Here is a 16,696-nt window from a genome sequence, read left to right as displayed (position 1 = left end):
ATTGGACGAAACGATTTTTTCACGTGTGAGAAACTCGTTTCGCCTCTATAATTGGTCGAAGTAAAATCCGAAACGCTTTTTCACACAGCAAAATTTGATGCGAAAATCTCAGTATATATAAAATAAACCAGCGTTAGAGTTTAATCCAGTTGTAACTCGAGCATAATCTTTGGGGGGAAATTGATGCCTTCAGGGCAAGTTCAAATCGGTAGAAGGAGCTTGGGAAGGGAGAGACTCTATTGGACTCTTTTACGGCTTGTGGGTTACTTTGGAGGAGAAAGAGTTTCCAAGTTCGAACGCTAATTTGCTATTCGATCCAGAACAACACCGAATGAGTGGACAGTTAAGTTTCGGTATCACTTCATATGGTTTTTGCCAACTGAACGATGACGTCACTTCAAAATATAACTTTGCGTTTTATTTTTAGGTATTTTTTGAGATTATTCTGTCTTGTTCATGTTGTACAGTATGGACAAAATATTTCTCCAGCTAAATTTGTTCGCACTGTTTTGAACAGATTGATCAAATCACTCTAGTTCGCTCACGTTGTCGTAAAAACCGCGAATTTCGTCTTTTCACGGTGTTGTTACGTCGACTATGGGAGAAACACGTGCCAAAATGGGTTCCGCTACCCTGGGTGCCAGAGGGCTTTTTTTTCTTTGTTGTGATCTCTATGAGCGGCGAAGCGATACCGGAATTATTGTTCTGTGGCGTTATCGTTCTCTTCAACTCTCTATTAAACCGTGGACAGATATAGAGCTCGAGACCTGGCAGTACATGACAGACTTGCAATGCTTACCGTTTAGCCAAAAGGTCCATTCATCCGAAAATTTTGAGCTACGTTTTGAGGTAGTCCTTTCATTACAGTTGGTGCAAACGAACAGAAAGGTTCCAGCTCTTTTTGAAGGCATTTGCATTACCAGAAGTCGAAACGGGATTGGTATTATTATCTTAAGCAAAAGTCGTTCATCACATGGTAATCACACTGATTCTATCGAAAAGACAATTATTTACAGCTGGCAGAAAACCTGATGATGTAATTTAAATGGACTGATACGTGATATTTTGCCGTTGCGCAGCTAATAACAATGGCATTCGGTCAGTTCGTTTACAAAGAAATACGCACAAATAAATATTCAAATAAGGAATGGACCATCACCTTAATTAAACACAATAGATTGAGTTGATTCCTCTCATATCGAACCAAAAATTGATAAGAAAAAACACAAAAGGTTGTTGATTGCGTTGTCTGCCAATCTCAAGTAAATTATGCATGACACATGAAATGCATAATTAGCAACTGAGGAATGAACCAATCAAAATGATGGAACTCTCAACATGCCGGCGCTCGTGGTAGGTCTCGTGACGATTGGTTCAACCAAAGCTCGCATAACCTCTTCAATGCTTCAGGTAGGCCCTTGATGATGACATTGAAGTAAAATTAACCGTAAGCTCATTACAATGCTTCTTCTTTAAATCTAAAACTCATTAACACTCGTTTTTTTGCACCGTAACTGTTAACCGACGTCTCAGTGTGCCAAAGTTCAAGATTTGTTTACACGAAGCATTCGTGTAACAGAAAGCATTTTTCTTTGTAAAGGTTTTAAAAAACACATATTCTTTAAAAAAAACACGATTTTAATCTTAGTTTTTGATAATGTTTTTATTATAGACTTTATGTGCGTGAAAGTTAAGGGACAAACAGCCTTTGACCCTTGCATTCGCTCTTTGTGACTCTGTGGTGGCAAAGCAAGAAGGATTAACAACGAAGGTAAACGAGCAAAAACGTTTGAGCCCCTTGTTTGCAAAGTGCACCAGTTATCAATTTATGTTCTGCTGTCTGTGTATTATCGATTACTGAAACGCTGAACCTTGGTCAAGTTCCACATACCGAGGAAAAAGCCATGGAAGTCTCTTTCAATGAGAAACTGTTCTTCAAAAAGGTCACGGAAATCGGTACCTGATTGGCGCCCCGGCGGAAGCAGAACACTTAAATCCATAGATTAAGTGTCCGAAAGCGCCAATGGTTGGAAACAAAAAGTTCTTAGTCTTTCGTAATTAGCTGACGATAGCTCGATGGCTCCAATTATTCAAAGATAACTTTATCCGGTGGATAAGTCAACACCCAAAAGTTTCAATTTGTACAAAGATTTCAATATTTAGTCCTCACGTACAATATGGATACTGACTTACCCACTGAATAAAGTTATCCAGCTTTCGAACAACTAGGGCTCCTTGTTCCTCCAGATGTCGTGGAGCCTACGAAGACGAAACCTTGGTTACTATCCGCTGACAGAGATAGGTTTCAGAGTGAGATCACTGAGATCCCTCATTGGCTTAATGCATTACAGTACTCTGATTAGACGTTTCCCAATGAAATGATAGTGTTTGACCTTGGCAATACGAACGAGAAATCCAATCGATCACGTGCTTCAGAATACGAATCTCTTGATCAAAAACCGTGTTTCTGCCCGATAATATCAAATTAACAACAGAAATTGTTAGCATTATTGAATAGATGATTGCACTAATTTACTAAACTGCTGTTTGACCACAAGCACTGCACGGCTGGCAAATGTGTTCCCTTCTCTTTTCATTCGGTAGGTGCGCTATTGAAACGTCCCCTTTCATTTGGAACTGAAGTGAGTGAAGTTATGGCACTTGCTCAGTTGTCATGTTACTCCATGTTTTGGCTAACGAATTAAATATTCAAATACGTTAGACACGGTCTGCTTCCTCGAGGAACAAATGTGATCCCCCGGTGATACATATCGCATTCGATACACCAGCTGGAAGTCGCCGCTATTAAAGAAGTGGTGGGAGATTTTCCGTGACGTTTTCTCAACTCTTCGATCACGCATCTCAAGGAAAGATAGACCTCAATACAATTTTAAGATAACTGAAATCGCAACGAAGGTAAGGAATTGTTCGTTTTACATGGTAATAGTAATTGTTATTCACCTCTAAAAACCACAATTCGGTACAGTGCATGTCAATTGATAAATAATAAACACTGTTTGACGCGCCGAGAAAGAAATTCGCAGCTTATCAGAACGTTTTAGTTCGCCGACCTTACTGCTCACTTTTTTACTTCTGAAAATGGCGCAGGTGTATTTTTTCACTCTTCAGTTTTAATTATTACATAATCTGGTAGTCTTGGGCCCTACTAAAGTGTTTTCATTGACTGGCAAGTGAAGTATCTGTCCTCTTATTTGACGAATTTATAAAGCTTAAGTTTGAGGGCAAATCCTGGTGATATTTACAGGAAAGTAAATAGGAGGGCAAATGATGGGTTGTTGACGCTCTTCAGTCAAGATGGCGACCTGTAAATAAAGATTCGCCGAAGGGGTTCTTACGCTGTCTATTTAAATCTGAACGCGTGCGCTTAGTAAGTGCTGAACTGCGCGTAGTCTAAATTTAAAATCGTTTTCTTAAAGGTACTCAAATGTTGTGTCGTAAGAACGCATCCAAGCTATTGCTCACTCGTGAAACTAGAATATAGCCTAAGGCAGTTATCCACGACTGTTTCACATGGTAAAATTATCGCTCGCCTCGCTCAAATAACGGTCTTCGCTCGTTTAGTTCCCCAAACTAAGTCTTTTATCAGTCTTTGTAAGGAGACGATAAATCCCAACCGAGTGTAATGAACTCAAAACAAGCTTAAAGAGATCCACTTAAACAAAAAAATATTCAAGGGTAGGAGGGATGGCTAAAAGTAAATCATTAATAAAGCATAAGATTTTTTTTTTTTTTGCAAGATCGAACTTGTTTCTGTTCGTTTTAACTCGAAAACGACGTCAGTAAAGTGCCATCAAAGTTCACAGTAGGTTTGTCATGTGCATTTCAGGCTCACTCGCTTTATAATAACATATTCCTTCACAATTCAATCAGTCTTGCTCTTTGCTCTTTCTTTTTTCTAAATAAGATTTATATTACTGACAAAATCCTTCTTCAGCATCCTGTGCTTCTGTCTTGTTACCCTGGTCTTCGCCTACGCAGTTATATCGTGTAATTTCATCGATTGCATAAGAGTAAGCGTTTTTTAGTGTTTTTTTTTTTTTAGCATATACGTGTGTCTTATAAGGAAAAATGCGGACGGCAATACGGGAGAAGAGTGCCGGGGGAGCTGGATAGCGCAGTGGTGAAATGTGACCCGGGTTCGGTTCTCAAACCTGATATCACACTCGGGTTGAGTTTGTTGGTTCTCTACTCTGGTCCCAGAGATCTTTCCCTCTCCTCAAAAAGCAACCTACGATGCCATACCCATTAAGAAAATACTCTCGCGGGAGCAACGAGCGTTTGCCGATATAATTTACACAATGTATAATGTTTGTTCGACAACAGATCTTGATGATGAGCGGTAATTCTGCGCCAAAAAAAAAAGCCGCCCATATCAGATTTTTGCCCCTTATGTAAGAGCCTCCTTCAGAATAATTTATGACAATTTTTCCAACGAAAAGCAGCGCCGGTGAGCTTTCAGAAGCCAAACAACCGAAGACATCGACGTAAAAATGGAAAATATGTCGGAAGGGAGAAGAAAGTCTTTATTTTGGAGAAGCTTGGATTTACTGCATTGCAAAGTTACTCGCTTTCTCCTTGTGTGTGCAGAAAATGTGCAATCAAAGTAAGAAATGCAGAACCCGCTATTTTATTTATACGACAAATAACCCATTTGATCTGCATCAGCAAAAGAAAGAGCAACAGATACAACGGAAGCAATGTCACCGAAGGAAGCTGAAGGAAGATTCAAGCGAATGTCTAAGTCGCCTCACAGAAATCAACAGTCTGCAAGACTACTGCAGATGATGGTGGAAGCAATTGATGCATGCTTGATATATTTCTGGTGAAACGACAATGGACAAACAATCCTTTCGAAAAGCCAACTGTTGCTTTATTATTTTGGCCATCTTTGAGTCGTAGAATCGGAGAATAATTTCAAAAGCGTCTTAAAGGTGAAAATGTAGAATCAGAAGAATGATTTCCGAAAGCAAATCAAACACTTCAGTCATAGGGAGAATCGTAAAATAGGTAAAAATCTTATAATCGCATTACTGGGACGACAACAATCACGGCTAGCACAACAGCGTCGATCACACTTTTCACAACAGTGAAACTTTGATTATTAAGCCTTTTGATTGAAGAAACCTGTGGGCAGAATGGCCAAAACATCTTGCTTTACAAAAAAGAGCGAGTACGGCTCCTGTTCTTGTTTTAAATTCTCATCGTAACCCGCAAATTTAAAGAGTTGATTGACATTTATAAAGTTGACGACATCGCTTCTCCCGAAATCGACCAAGAAGAACACTCCGTCACGGGAGCGCCGGGGTTCCAAACATTGCAGTCTCTCTTTTCACTCTAACCAACGCCCGCGGTATTTGCGACCCGCAGCTTCAGCCATTGAAAGAGCACGCGTAAGTAAGTTGAAAAAGAGAGACTATGCACAGTCTTATGTCTGTACAGTATCCCAAATTAGTGCACCGGCGTTAAATGCACTACACTTGACACTTGCATAAAGTTTAAATCACTTAATCCGGACCGAGTTAATGAGTTTATAGCCGTGCAAATAAAGCTCACTGTTGTTGATGAGTGGGGTCTGGGAAAAAAGGAATGAGATTTTTTTATCGTCATCTGTTTTCTCTGATATTTAAACGATTATATCTGGCAAAATCGTCGGTAAGTTAATAAGGTTCAGATCTGAATCTTATCCTTACCCTCTACATCATATGTAGAAAACGCAACTGTGAAGAAACCAGATTCTTTCAACAGACGTAATACAATTTGACAATTTCTACGGTTACACAGGACACCAAATGTTATCATCATTCAGGAATTACGCAATGCACAAAACCGAAGTCCTCTGTTGTTCGCTACGATGGATAAACGTTTCAAAGAAGAGTTGTTCAATTCTAATCCCAGGTCCAAAGTGCACAATCGCTGTCACAGACAATACGAATCTGTACTGGTTTTTTTTCAATAAAGCTCTTTTGTATATGTTCACCTATCTGTGAATTCGAACTTTGAGCATTTGCGACTAAATCCCACATACACAGTACAAGATTTAACTTCGCATCATTTCCCTAAACGATCTGCTGGGGAAATAAATATGAGAAAGACAACGGATTTGATTTTGTTCTTTTCAAGTTAAGTTGATATTTCCGTTCCGCTCACGAAAGCTTATCGTTTTCTACACGGTCCACGCATCTAAATTGAGTAAACTCTTTTCTTCAGTAAGTTTCATTAAGCCCACATATTTTATTTATAAAATAAGACGCAAACAGAGGTGGCAGACTTTATAAACAAGCGCATTGTTTGAAATTAAGGTGGCCAAAGAAAAAAGAGTATATACGACATCGTTTTTATTTCTTAGCTGGTATACACAGCCCTGTTCTCCCGAATAGTTCCCCAAGAGTTGATGGATTAAAATGAAATAACAAATTCTTAACTTTTTCCAGATGAGCCTAATTATTTCGCATACTTAATCACAGCTGTCGTGCGGGAGAAGCTGGACTTTGATCGAATCTGGTTTTTCTTGTTTTGCCATTGAATGGACAAGGATTAGAACAGACATATGGAATGCCAATAATAACATGATACAGCAGGGGTCATTCTTGAGTTCTAGATATAAAGAACAAAGTTGAGAAAGCCACCTTCATTTTTGAAAGACACGTACCTAAGCTCGACATCACTCCCCAATATGCCCGACAGTTCGTCATCCTCGTCAAGCTCCGATGAGAATTTGGCCGCGGAGAAAGAAGACGTGGAGACTAATAGTCGTACTGAAAAAGAAACGAAAAAAATAAGACGGCGATTTAAAAGAATTCGAGGAGTTTGGACCTTTCCAACTCGCCATACCAAGCCAGCTGAAGGAGACGAGAAGGATAGAACTTCAGTTCACAGTTTACCGGCCGACGAAAAGAAGAAGAAAAAGCGATATGCGCGCAAAACATTTCCATTTAAGATTGGAAAATCATCTGATGGATCGCAAGGTGCCCACGAAGAAATCGTACCAGATGATTCTGCAGTAAAAGAAGAATTGGGTGAAGTTACTTTGGTGACTGAGAGTGAAACTGCAGAGTTGAGCGGCGATGGAAAAAACCAGAACATCCTGAGTGGTTTCTCTGATATCGATGAAAAAGAAACATTGGCCTTGCTAATGACAGAAGCTGTCCTGCAGGCAGAGGTTACTGAAAAAACAAATGTCCAAGAAGAATCCGCCAAATTGATGGAAACTACTGGCCAAGACGAAAGTGATTTGGTGATAGAAATCCCGAATCCCGAGGGTCTCATTGCCGAGGAAGAGAAGAAAAAACCTCCCGAAGAGGAAAAAAGCATTGAAAACCAAGATAGCGATAAAACAGAGAAGAGAATCTCATTGAAAAAAGAACTTGGCAGTGTAAACCGAGTTCGTTATGGCATAGTTTCTTCACTCTCGCAGTACAAAATTTGCGTGTTTGTGTATGACAAGTTAAGTCTCGGAAAATTGATCGGGTGGTGGAGTTCCGTTGCTGATCTCGCTAGCAATACAGCGAGGGGGATCAAACTGTATATTCTCTCTTCGTTAATCAAGAAATACCCTCAATGTTTCAAAGCTCAGTTAAAGGAAATAAAAAGCCGAAGCCAAAAAAATACAGAAGTGGCTAAGGTTTAAACAATGCAACTGAGATGATGATCGACGCCTTAGGAACACAGGCGCCTCTTCATGGCCATTAACGGCTTTTAAAACCACTACAAATTTGATTCGCCAACTCCGCGTTGAAGACACAAAAAAATGCCGTGTAATCGTTTCCTTTCTTAATTACTCTTTCTGTTAAAGTCTCTACAAGAGAATTTTTTTTTGGTGACAAATTGAATGGAAAACAATTTTAATAAAGCTTAATCACTCTTTCGCTGTCACGTTAGGCCTTGATCAGATAAAGGAAAATTGAGGCGATATTTTCCATGTATTAAAAGCAAAAAAAATGATTCTTATAGATTTTTATTTTCTTTGATATTTTTATTAGAAATGAGCTAAGCGCACTCTATGATGTGCTACATTTATCCAGAGGCTCAACCACATTTATCCAAAGGGTCGCATAGAAAGAAGAGCAGTGGTTAAATAAGAAAAGTAATGTTAATCCTTGATAGCTTTCTATCGTTAATTTAAGGCAAAGAGTTAATTAGCTGCACTTCCCCCTTGTACTATTGTAGCTAAGTGCAACTTTGCTTTTTCCTATGATTGTCGAAAATGTTGAACTCTCGAAGGGATATTGCAAATATGGTAGTTTTCTTAAAGAAAACGATGATTATGCTATTTTTAATTAAAGTAATAAATGACTTGAATAAAGTGCACGATCACAACGTGATAGTTTGAATTTGAGCCAAGTTTATATTAGTATTGCGTGTGTTTACCGTAGGTGGTCAAGGTCCATAGTAGACCATCATTCACGAATCTATTACAAAAGCTCTCAAGATTGGTTCCGAAAACAATGGCACATAAAATAATGAACTTCATTTAAGTGTCAACTGTTTTTAGCGCTGAGACACCAATTGGTGGCTCAGTTGTTTGATCGTCGGGCTGCCATGCGAGAGGCCGTGAGTTCGACTCCGGCCGGACCCATGCAGGGTTTTGTTTTTGCTCTTTGGAGCTATTGTTTTGTGGCGTTCTCGTATCCGTCGTCGTAGTAGTCCTTGCGTAAGGTCCCTGTTAACTGTGGAGAACGTGCTGTCTTTGTAATGACATCCGCAAATGATTATCATATCATATATCTTTCTTTACCCTCGGATTTTAGAGTAGCTTGGTGTAGCTAATATCTCCGAGCATTTACCCTCCCAACCATGATACACCACAGAAGACAGACCACAACACCGGGAACTACATGCCCTGCTCTTTGCGACAAGTGTGCGGGTTCTTTTACGTCCCACAGGATTATGAGACGGGGCCTACGGTTTGTAATTACAAAGGCAGCACTTTCTCCTCGGTTATTTAAAGACCCTGAGTGTTAGTCCGGCCGGAGTTGAACTCACGACCTCACGCGTGACAGCCCGGTGCTCAACCAACTGAGCCACCGGTGCGCGGTAACTTTGAAGGACTATAAACCGCAGGCCCCGTCTCACAACCCTTCAATGCTCATAACCCTGAACCCACACACTATTCGCAAAGAGTAGGGCATGGAGTTCCCGATGTTGTGGTCTGTCTTCTGTGGTGTATCAATAGCCCACTTTCGATATATTAAAATTCAGTCGTAAACAACTTAAAGATATCATCTCTTGGCTCTGGGGAAAAAACTCATACAAATCCTTATATTTATTCCCCAGAGCCTCGATATGATGCCTTTTGTCTCGGACTGAACTTTAATATATCGAAATTTTGCTAGTGTTTATCCGCCGGATAGTGATTTATCCGGTGAATAGCGCTATCCATCGTTTGAACGACTGGGACCAGGATATTAGGCTGAGGAAAGACTGGGGACCAATAGGGAAAAACCGAGAGGAACTGGGAAGGCACGGGCAAGGCAATCGGGGGTATTTCAAATTTTTAGTGGGAACTTATGAGGGAAAGCGCTGCGCTCTTCCCATGGGTAGATTTTTCCGGTATAGATGTTGGCCTTAGCCTTGGAAAAAAAAAACGCGCCTGCAGGGAAAAAAAGTGCTTGCAGAGTTTGAACCACGTTCACGTCTGGCGGAACACACGTGCGATAGGATTTGCTTTAATAATTGTGGATGCATCTTTTTCTTGTATTTTAGAGCAAAAGGATCACGAAAGGGAGAAGGCAAACTGACATTACAGGAGTTTTGGAATAATTGAAAGGTGTGTGTGTGCTAAATCAACGTCTTTAACGTAATTCGAGTCCTAAATACACGGAATAACTGACGTTTCAGTATATATTCTACAACGCGTACGGGCGAATTACGGCGAGCTTCTTCTATTCAAAAGAGGATCGATGATTTGAGGATATCGATCAAAACACTCCAGCTTATAGGCGCAAATTTTTAACTAGCCATGATGGCTGTTCCAATTGTAGCGTTTGAATTTAAGTTCGTTACGGGCTTTTACATGTTTAGTCCTTTTCAATCGTACTTACACATTTTTTTTTTTTTCTTCATCGTTTTCAAACTGAAGCTTGCGATTGAAAAGGCGCTTTTCGGAATGCCGGTTTTTGCGCTATTAAGGCTTCGTCTTTAAAACTGCTTTCCAAAGTGCGATAAGTTTTCTTGAAAATCTCTCATTTGCCAATCTAGGAGAACAGAAAGTTTTATGTAACTATACAACTGTGATTGAATGCAGTAAAATGTAAAAAAGGGCATTCCAGATAACCCAAAAAATCAGTCTTATTTCGATAGTTTGCTTTCTATATTTTTTAGCCAACAAAGTTCTCTATCATATTCCTTTTGATTAGTAAACAGTCGTAACTTCTGTCTGGCATAAATGAACGATTGCATAATAATCATAGACCATAATAAACCAAGGATTAGTGTAAAGTTTGGTTTCGCTTTGTTGTCATTGCTGAGCCGTCATCAAATACGTTGTGTCGCAATTATGACTACATAAGTAATCTTCATAAGTGTGGCAAAGAGCCCTCAATTTCTTCTAATGAGCGACAGGTGTCTCTTTTTTCGTGTCATGTTTATTCTGTTAGTCCTCCTCATTTTTGTATGGAATCTTAAATCTAAGCTACAAATAAGTTAAGGGAAAAAAACTGCTGCTGTCACCAGTAGGATTCGCGCCAGAAGAATATTGTAATCGTGCCTTTTTGCTGATGGGGTGTATACCAGCGCTTTAAAGAAACATAAATGTGCTTCATTTCATCAATATATATACTTATGTGTTACAGTACGTGATCCAGTTTTTTCTTCTTCTTCTGCCGTCGCCGTTTTTTCTCCGTTTACCATTGTCCTACCGACCAATCTTTGAGTTTTCACTAAAAGGAGTAAGTTTTTTTAAAACTTTAAATCTGACATGCAAAAATTGGTTTGGCCCGTACACATCAGTTTTTAGTTTCAATTTCAACCCCAAAACAAACGGGACACTTCCCAATGAGAGGTTTTCCGTCCGCGTGGAAGTCAACTACGTGACTGAAATCTAAACCCTTCACTCGTTTTTACCACCTGACACTCGACTCTTTCGGCAGCTTAAAACTCTTTTTTTATAGATTGCTTCTGATTTTCTTTCTGTTTGCTTTTCTTTCACTACGACCGACCGACCGATCGACCCAAAGTTAGGAAAATCACTCGACGGTAAACGAATAACAAAAGGGGACGGTCTTAACGGGTACAGTGAGCCATTTTGCTTATTGCAATTTTCGTCGGAGACTCTAAATGAAGAAAAAAATGAGTAAATTTTAAAGCCCGGAATCCTAATGTTCCTGGCCGCAGTAATACGTTTTAAGGTTGAATACCTTCAATTAGAATGGCCTTATTGTTATGATGACTTGCACCAAAGTATTCGCACCGCTTCGACAAAAGGTTCAAACTTTGTTGCAGTGAGGATAGTATTTTTGAAGGTTGATTTCTGGTAGAGAACCCACCATCAGGCGGTCTGTCACAGAAACAAGCAGACAAATCAAAGAAATTTTCTTTGAGCTGTTGAACTTTGAACAATTAATACCAAATTAGATTTTAATGGTGCGTTTTGAGTTTGAGAAAGAAATAATCTTTTTTGCTTGAATACCTTAATTAATACCAACGCCACAGTGCAAACGACAGTGTTTGGATGCAGAACTTCTACCAGAATTCAAATTTCGCTGATCTTAGGAACATGCAGCTTCCACTCTGGATTAGGGTAATTATTGAATTTATGACCACGTACTTTTTTGGGCCGCCTTTCACGTGGCGATCGTTTGCAATTGCTCTCCTTTTGTCAGTGCAAAGTTCAAAGTGTCGATCCATATTAATCCGTAAGCTTGTTTGAAAATTGCCATTTTCAGGAGAGGGGACACCTTTTCGATTATAGAAAACGGAAAATTTCAAGATTTAGTTCACCCCGCTACAGTTAAATCGCGTCACGCGTGTGACACAACATTGACCAATGATAATTTAAATTGTTGCCAGATGAAATTGTGTAGACAACCAAATCAATTGAGTGTTATGTCATGGTCTTTCTCCCTTTTTTTTTCGGGAGGGGTAGGGGAAGGGTTTTGTTCACGTAACTATGTTGCTATTTTATTCCAAAATTAGCGGCAATATTTCAAAGTTAAATTGAGTTTGGCTTCGGGGCTACGCGTCCTCGCGCGTTGTTCGATACATACACCCAACCATCCCGATAAACAACGACTTGTTCAAAGCTCTCTTCAAGGTATAAAACAAAAGAAACAAAGGCTGTAGCCGGATCAAGTCGATGACACCTCTTCACATGCAAATTTCGGGTGTGCTTTGTGCCGTGGTATGAGTTGATAATATAATTAAATCTTACAAACATATGGTTTTGACTTTGAACCGCCTCATAAAACCATTCCCATTGGCCACTTAGCTAAAGGAATTACGTATTTACTTGATTTATCGCACCTTAAAACAAACATGTGACATGTGGATGGACTTTGCACTTCCTCTAAAAAAAAAAACCCATCGGGTACCTTAGATACTGCGTAACGTAATTCACTGAATCTGTGACTAATTTACAACAAGTATACTCTTGTATTCTGATCGATCGTCAAAATGGAACTGATGGACAAAAAAATGAAAGATGAACAACAACACAATCTTTGCAGAAATGAGATTGTCGCCACGTGCAAAATCACATGACCACGCTTGAATAGCTTCACACCTTTTCGATTTGTAGAAGACCTATTTAACATTTTTATTCAACTTAATTTTCATTTCAGCCGAGAACGAGATTGTGAACCAAAGACGAAAACGTTCTGAACTTCCCTCAAAAATGGCAGAGTCATCAGAAACGAGTGGATTGGATAAGCAACTGATGAGCGCAAAGAACGAGACCCCAAAAGACACGAAGAAAAAACGCAAGCGTAGCAAAAAATTTGGCCGCGCCAAGTTCAGCGAAAAATCGGAAACCAAAAGCCAGGAATCTTTGACTGGTTGTATGGACGGAGAAGGCGAAAACAAGGAAGACCCCGAGGCCAATGTGGCAGAAAGTAAGGAAACTTTAACGGAAACAGGACAAAGTTCTGAAGCTGTTGAAGAAGGAACAAGCGCACAAGAACCCGACAAAATCGAAACGGAAGGAACGAAACAAGATGAAGACGACGAACTTGTAAACAAAGATAGCCCTCAAGATTCAAATGTGATTGAGGAGTCGAGAGACCAAAACCAAGAGACGAAGGCTGATGTGTCCACTGATAAAGATACAAACAAGAAGAGCAGGCGACGCTCTTTAAACTTTCTCCGCGCCTCCAGAAAAACTTCGAAAAGCAAACTCTCATCTGGTGGAGCTGAACGCGATGAAGATCAGGTGAATAAGGCCAGCGAAAACAAGAACGTAAAAGCCAAGGCGAGCGGGAAAGGAGACGAAACAAATGAGGAACAAGAAGATATTAAAGACGAAGAGAAAATCGAACAAGACGCCACATGTGAAGACGCAGAAGGCAAAGACGAAGACAATTCTTCCCCCGAGGGAACACTCGAAAGGTCCCTTGGCAAAAGCAACAAAGAAAGGAAATCAAAGAGATTTGCAAGCTTTGGTCGTAACAAAAAGAAACCAGAAATTGCAATCAAGCAAAAGGAAAATGAACTAGCTGGTGGAGAAACAGGGGAGTTAGAGAAAGAAGAAAAGTCGGATGCCAGATCCAGTGAGCGTAAAAGTCAGAATATTGGAATCGAGTCAAACGAACCTGCTATCCTTGACAAGAGCGATTCTCTGAACGAACCTGTTGACAAAGGAAAAGAGGACAACGAGGAAAAGCAAAGTGGAACCGTGAAAAGAAAGTCATCCCTTTTAGGCTTCAAACGAAACAAGCAACAATCCAAAAAGCAGAGATCCTCGAAAAATGAAGACCAACTAACTACTGAAGAAAGAGATCAGAGAGAGACCACCGCCAGCAAAACAGATGACGTTGCTATCACTAAAGGCGAACGACTAAAAGGAGAAAGCGAAGGAAATGGTGAAGAATTAATCAAAGGAAAGGAAGACGATAAAAGTGAAGAGAAAACAGCTGTCCCTCTAGATACGCAAAAAATGGAGGGATCAAATAAAGAAGAAATGGGCGACCTCGATGAGGAAGCTAAACAGGAAACGATCGGAGATGAAGAAACCAGTCAAGCTTCATTTGCGAAAAATAGGAAGTCGAAAATTTTGCGCTCATTTAGGAAGCTGAAATCTCCAAAGAAGAAGATGCAGGAAAATGAGAAAACTCCTGGAACATACGAGGATGACGCAAAGAAACCGGAGCAGCTGGATCAAAGTGATAATTCTGAATTCGCGCAAAGTACAGAGGAACAGAAAGCCGCCGATGAAATTGACGAAGAATACTCGTTTAACACAATGAAGAGAAAGACAAGCGATTTGAAGAATATTGGACTCGTTCAAGCAATGAAACGGAAGAAAGAAGACAACACTGACGGAGAAGTCTTTCCCGAGCCGACCACGCATGATGACGCGCAGGACGAGAAAAAATCATCAGACAAAACTCGCGAGAACACGAACACACTCGTGAACGAGTCAGTTCAGTTCAGTGACAAGAAAGAGAAAGAGAATGCTGAGGAAGACGAGGAAGGAACGGAAGATGAATCGTACGACTCCGATCTGACATTCGTATCTGAAATCACTGTGTTATCATCGCCTTATGAACTTGCTGGTGAACAAAAAGCCCGTCAAAAGAACAAAGACGAGGAATTTCGAGGTAGCTTCGTAAAAGAATCGGCGAACTCGAACAGATTGCAACTGGTCGAAGACGTAACCGAAGATGGTCCGGAACCGAATGCCGAAAAATACGAAGAACACAAAAACACAGCGAAAAAAATGACGGCAGATGCCAAAGAATCATCGGTAAACGAGTCATCGCAAGTCGCTGAGCCAGAAGTTAAAGCCGAAATGACGGAATTGGTGGCCAAAAATGAGGAAGAACATCAGCCAAATAAATTAGAAGAAACCTTAGCGCCAGTGAACGAAGAAACCGAGGTCTTTTCAAGTCCCGACGGACTGCAAAGCACAGAGCCTTCAGAAGAAAGTAAAGTACAGCAAAATACTGGAGATACTGAGGAGTCGTCGAAAACCGAGACCATAGACGCCGACGATGAAAATAAGTCCGATTCCGAAATTTCAACGCAAGAAGACGATTTGGACATAAACAAGAGCAAAGCTGATAAAGACAAAAAGAGTTCCTTTTCCACCAACCCCAAGGCGTGGATCATGGTACAACACTTGGAAATGAATGATGATATTACTCGCCAGCTGGGCAACATGCTATCGATAAACGCCTTCAAACGAACCACGACATGCTGTACCATTGTGTAACTGTATCAAGTTTTACCCGGGAATTTTTAGCGCAAAATGCTCGGGGCCTTGAGGAACAGCTTATGACCTTTTTGATATTTAAAACTGTATCCCCGCAGTGGATGAGTTTTTTCGAACTCATAAAAGAGTCTAATTAGATTTTCAATCGCAAAAACAAATAGTAGATAGTTTTTTTCGTAATCTAAGGATAAGGAATGAATTTTGTCCATAGTTGATCTTGGTTTCTGTTTAATGCTCTTAGAAAGGACATATGCAGTAGAAAGAGATTCCAGGAAATGTCGAGTTTCAATACATAAACAGTTTAAGCTATTTAACTTGCACTTTGCGTAAAACGATATAATTTGGTAGAATTACGAAAGCGGGTTGAAAATTCATAGCCTCGAATATATCCATGTATCGCTGACGAAAATCGTTACAACACTTATTTTAAATACAGCCGCGTTTTCCGCTCGAATATTTGTTTTTAACCAAAGTTTTGTTAACTAAGCAAAACTGGCTGTGCGTCGGGAGTACAAAAGTTTCAAGAATAACCTCTTTTATGATGCTGCAAGTTATCCGAGAAAAAAGAATGATACATCCCAATGAACAAAGAAATGTGTTCTCTATAAAATGCTTTGCATGTCAAGCAAACATTTTTCGCGCGTTTGTTTTAATGGTTCAATTAAAATTAGTGTTCAAAGTTAACCAATTATTTTTTGGCTTGGTATATTATTACCGCTGGAAGCGTGATAAGTGAACAGAGTAAGGTGAAGTCCCTCTTGCTTAGTTCGCTGGGCGCGATGCTCGAGAACAATAGCCCCGCGAGATCATAAAAGTAATGCTCAAATAGGCCTTATTCACGATAGCCGCCATGTTGGTTTCAAATTGTCATGCAAATTAGCCATGTGTTATGCTGGGAGGCAAACATTGGAAAAAGGGCAAATTGCGGCAAATCGGCCGGTCGAAATATTGAAACAACCTTGCCAAAAGTACATTTTAGAATTTAGAATTAAGTACCTTTTATGATAATTTTATATCTTTTGATTGCCTTTGACATTTTGACTTTCTACTTCGTTATCTGCTCATTTTTCACTAAAAAAACGTCGAAGTAACTTGTGTAATCATTCCATTTGACTACTTAGGTGATAAACATTCAATGAACGTGAAACAAGTCCTCTGTGTGGCTAAGGTGTTCGCCCCCTCAGAAGTGTGTAGCTAATTTGCATGATAATAGCAAATCCAACATATCGTGAATAAGGTCTATTGGGCTTAATTTTTGGCGACTTTCTGCGGACACCATCTCCAAACTTAAAAAAACTGGCCAGTTTTTTC

At 39.9% G+C, this 16,696-nt stretch overlaps 2 protein-coding genes across 4 annotated transcripts; both read left to right on the top strand.

Annotated features, from left to right (window-relative positions):
* The first annotated feature begins 1,682 nt into the window (after positions 1–1,682).
* LOC137977477 (DNA ligase 1-like) lies at positions 1,683–16,069 on the top strand. Of its 3 annotated transcripts, none has more exons than XM_068824708.1 (4): positions 2,479–2,600; positions 2,723–2,916; positions 9,724–9,787; positions 12,798–16,069. In XM_068824708.1, the coding sequence occupies exon 4, from the start codon at positions 12,851–12,853 to the stop codon at positions 15,383–15,385; it is 2,535 nt and encodes an 844-aa protein (XP_068680809.1). In that variant the 5' UTR covers positions 2,479–2,600; positions 2,723–2,916; positions 9,724–9,787; positions 12,798–12,850; the 3' UTR covers positions 15,386–16,069. The 3 variants fall into 3 exon arrangements, with proteins under 3 accessions (XP_068680810.1, XP_068680809.1, XP_068680811.1); XM_068824710.1 differs by lacking the exon at positions 2,479–2,600 and adding an exon at positions 11,172–11,214 and having other exon boundaries at positions 2,778–2,916; positions 9,724–9,788; XM_068824709.1 differs by lacking the exons at positions 2,479–2,600; positions 2,723–2,916 and adding an exon at positions 1,683–1,771.
* LOC137976739 (uncharacterized) lies at positions 6,695–7,648 on the top strand. The gene has a single exon (XM_068824088.1). It carries the CDS (start codon positions 6,695–6,697, stop codon positions 7,646–7,648), a length of 954 nt encoding a protein of 317 aa, XP_068680189.1.
* Positions 16,070–16,696: the final 627 nt, after the last annotated feature.

Source organism: Montipora foliosa, chromosome 11, assembly GCF_036669935.1.
Source record: "Montipora foliosa isolate CH-2021 chromosome 11, ASM3666993v2, whole genome shotgun sequence".
NCBI classification, from domain to species: Eukaryota; Metazoa; Cnidaria; class Anthozoa; order Scleractinia; family Acroporidae; genus Montipora; species Montipora foliosa.
The sequence above is the reverse complement of the archived record's forward strand: the minus strand, read 5'-3'. Positions and strand labels throughout refer to the sequence as shown.

What these genes read in the sequence shown, in the direction of transcription:
- LOC137977477 (XM_068824709.1), top strand. Translation starts at nt 12,851, where the DNA reads ATGGCAGAGTCATCAGAAACGAGTGGATTGGATAAGCAACTGATGAGC.
- LOC137976739 (XM_068824088.1), top strand. Translation starts at nt 6,695, where the DNA reads ATGCCCGACAGTTCGTCATCCTCGTCAAGCTCCGATGAGAATTTGGCC.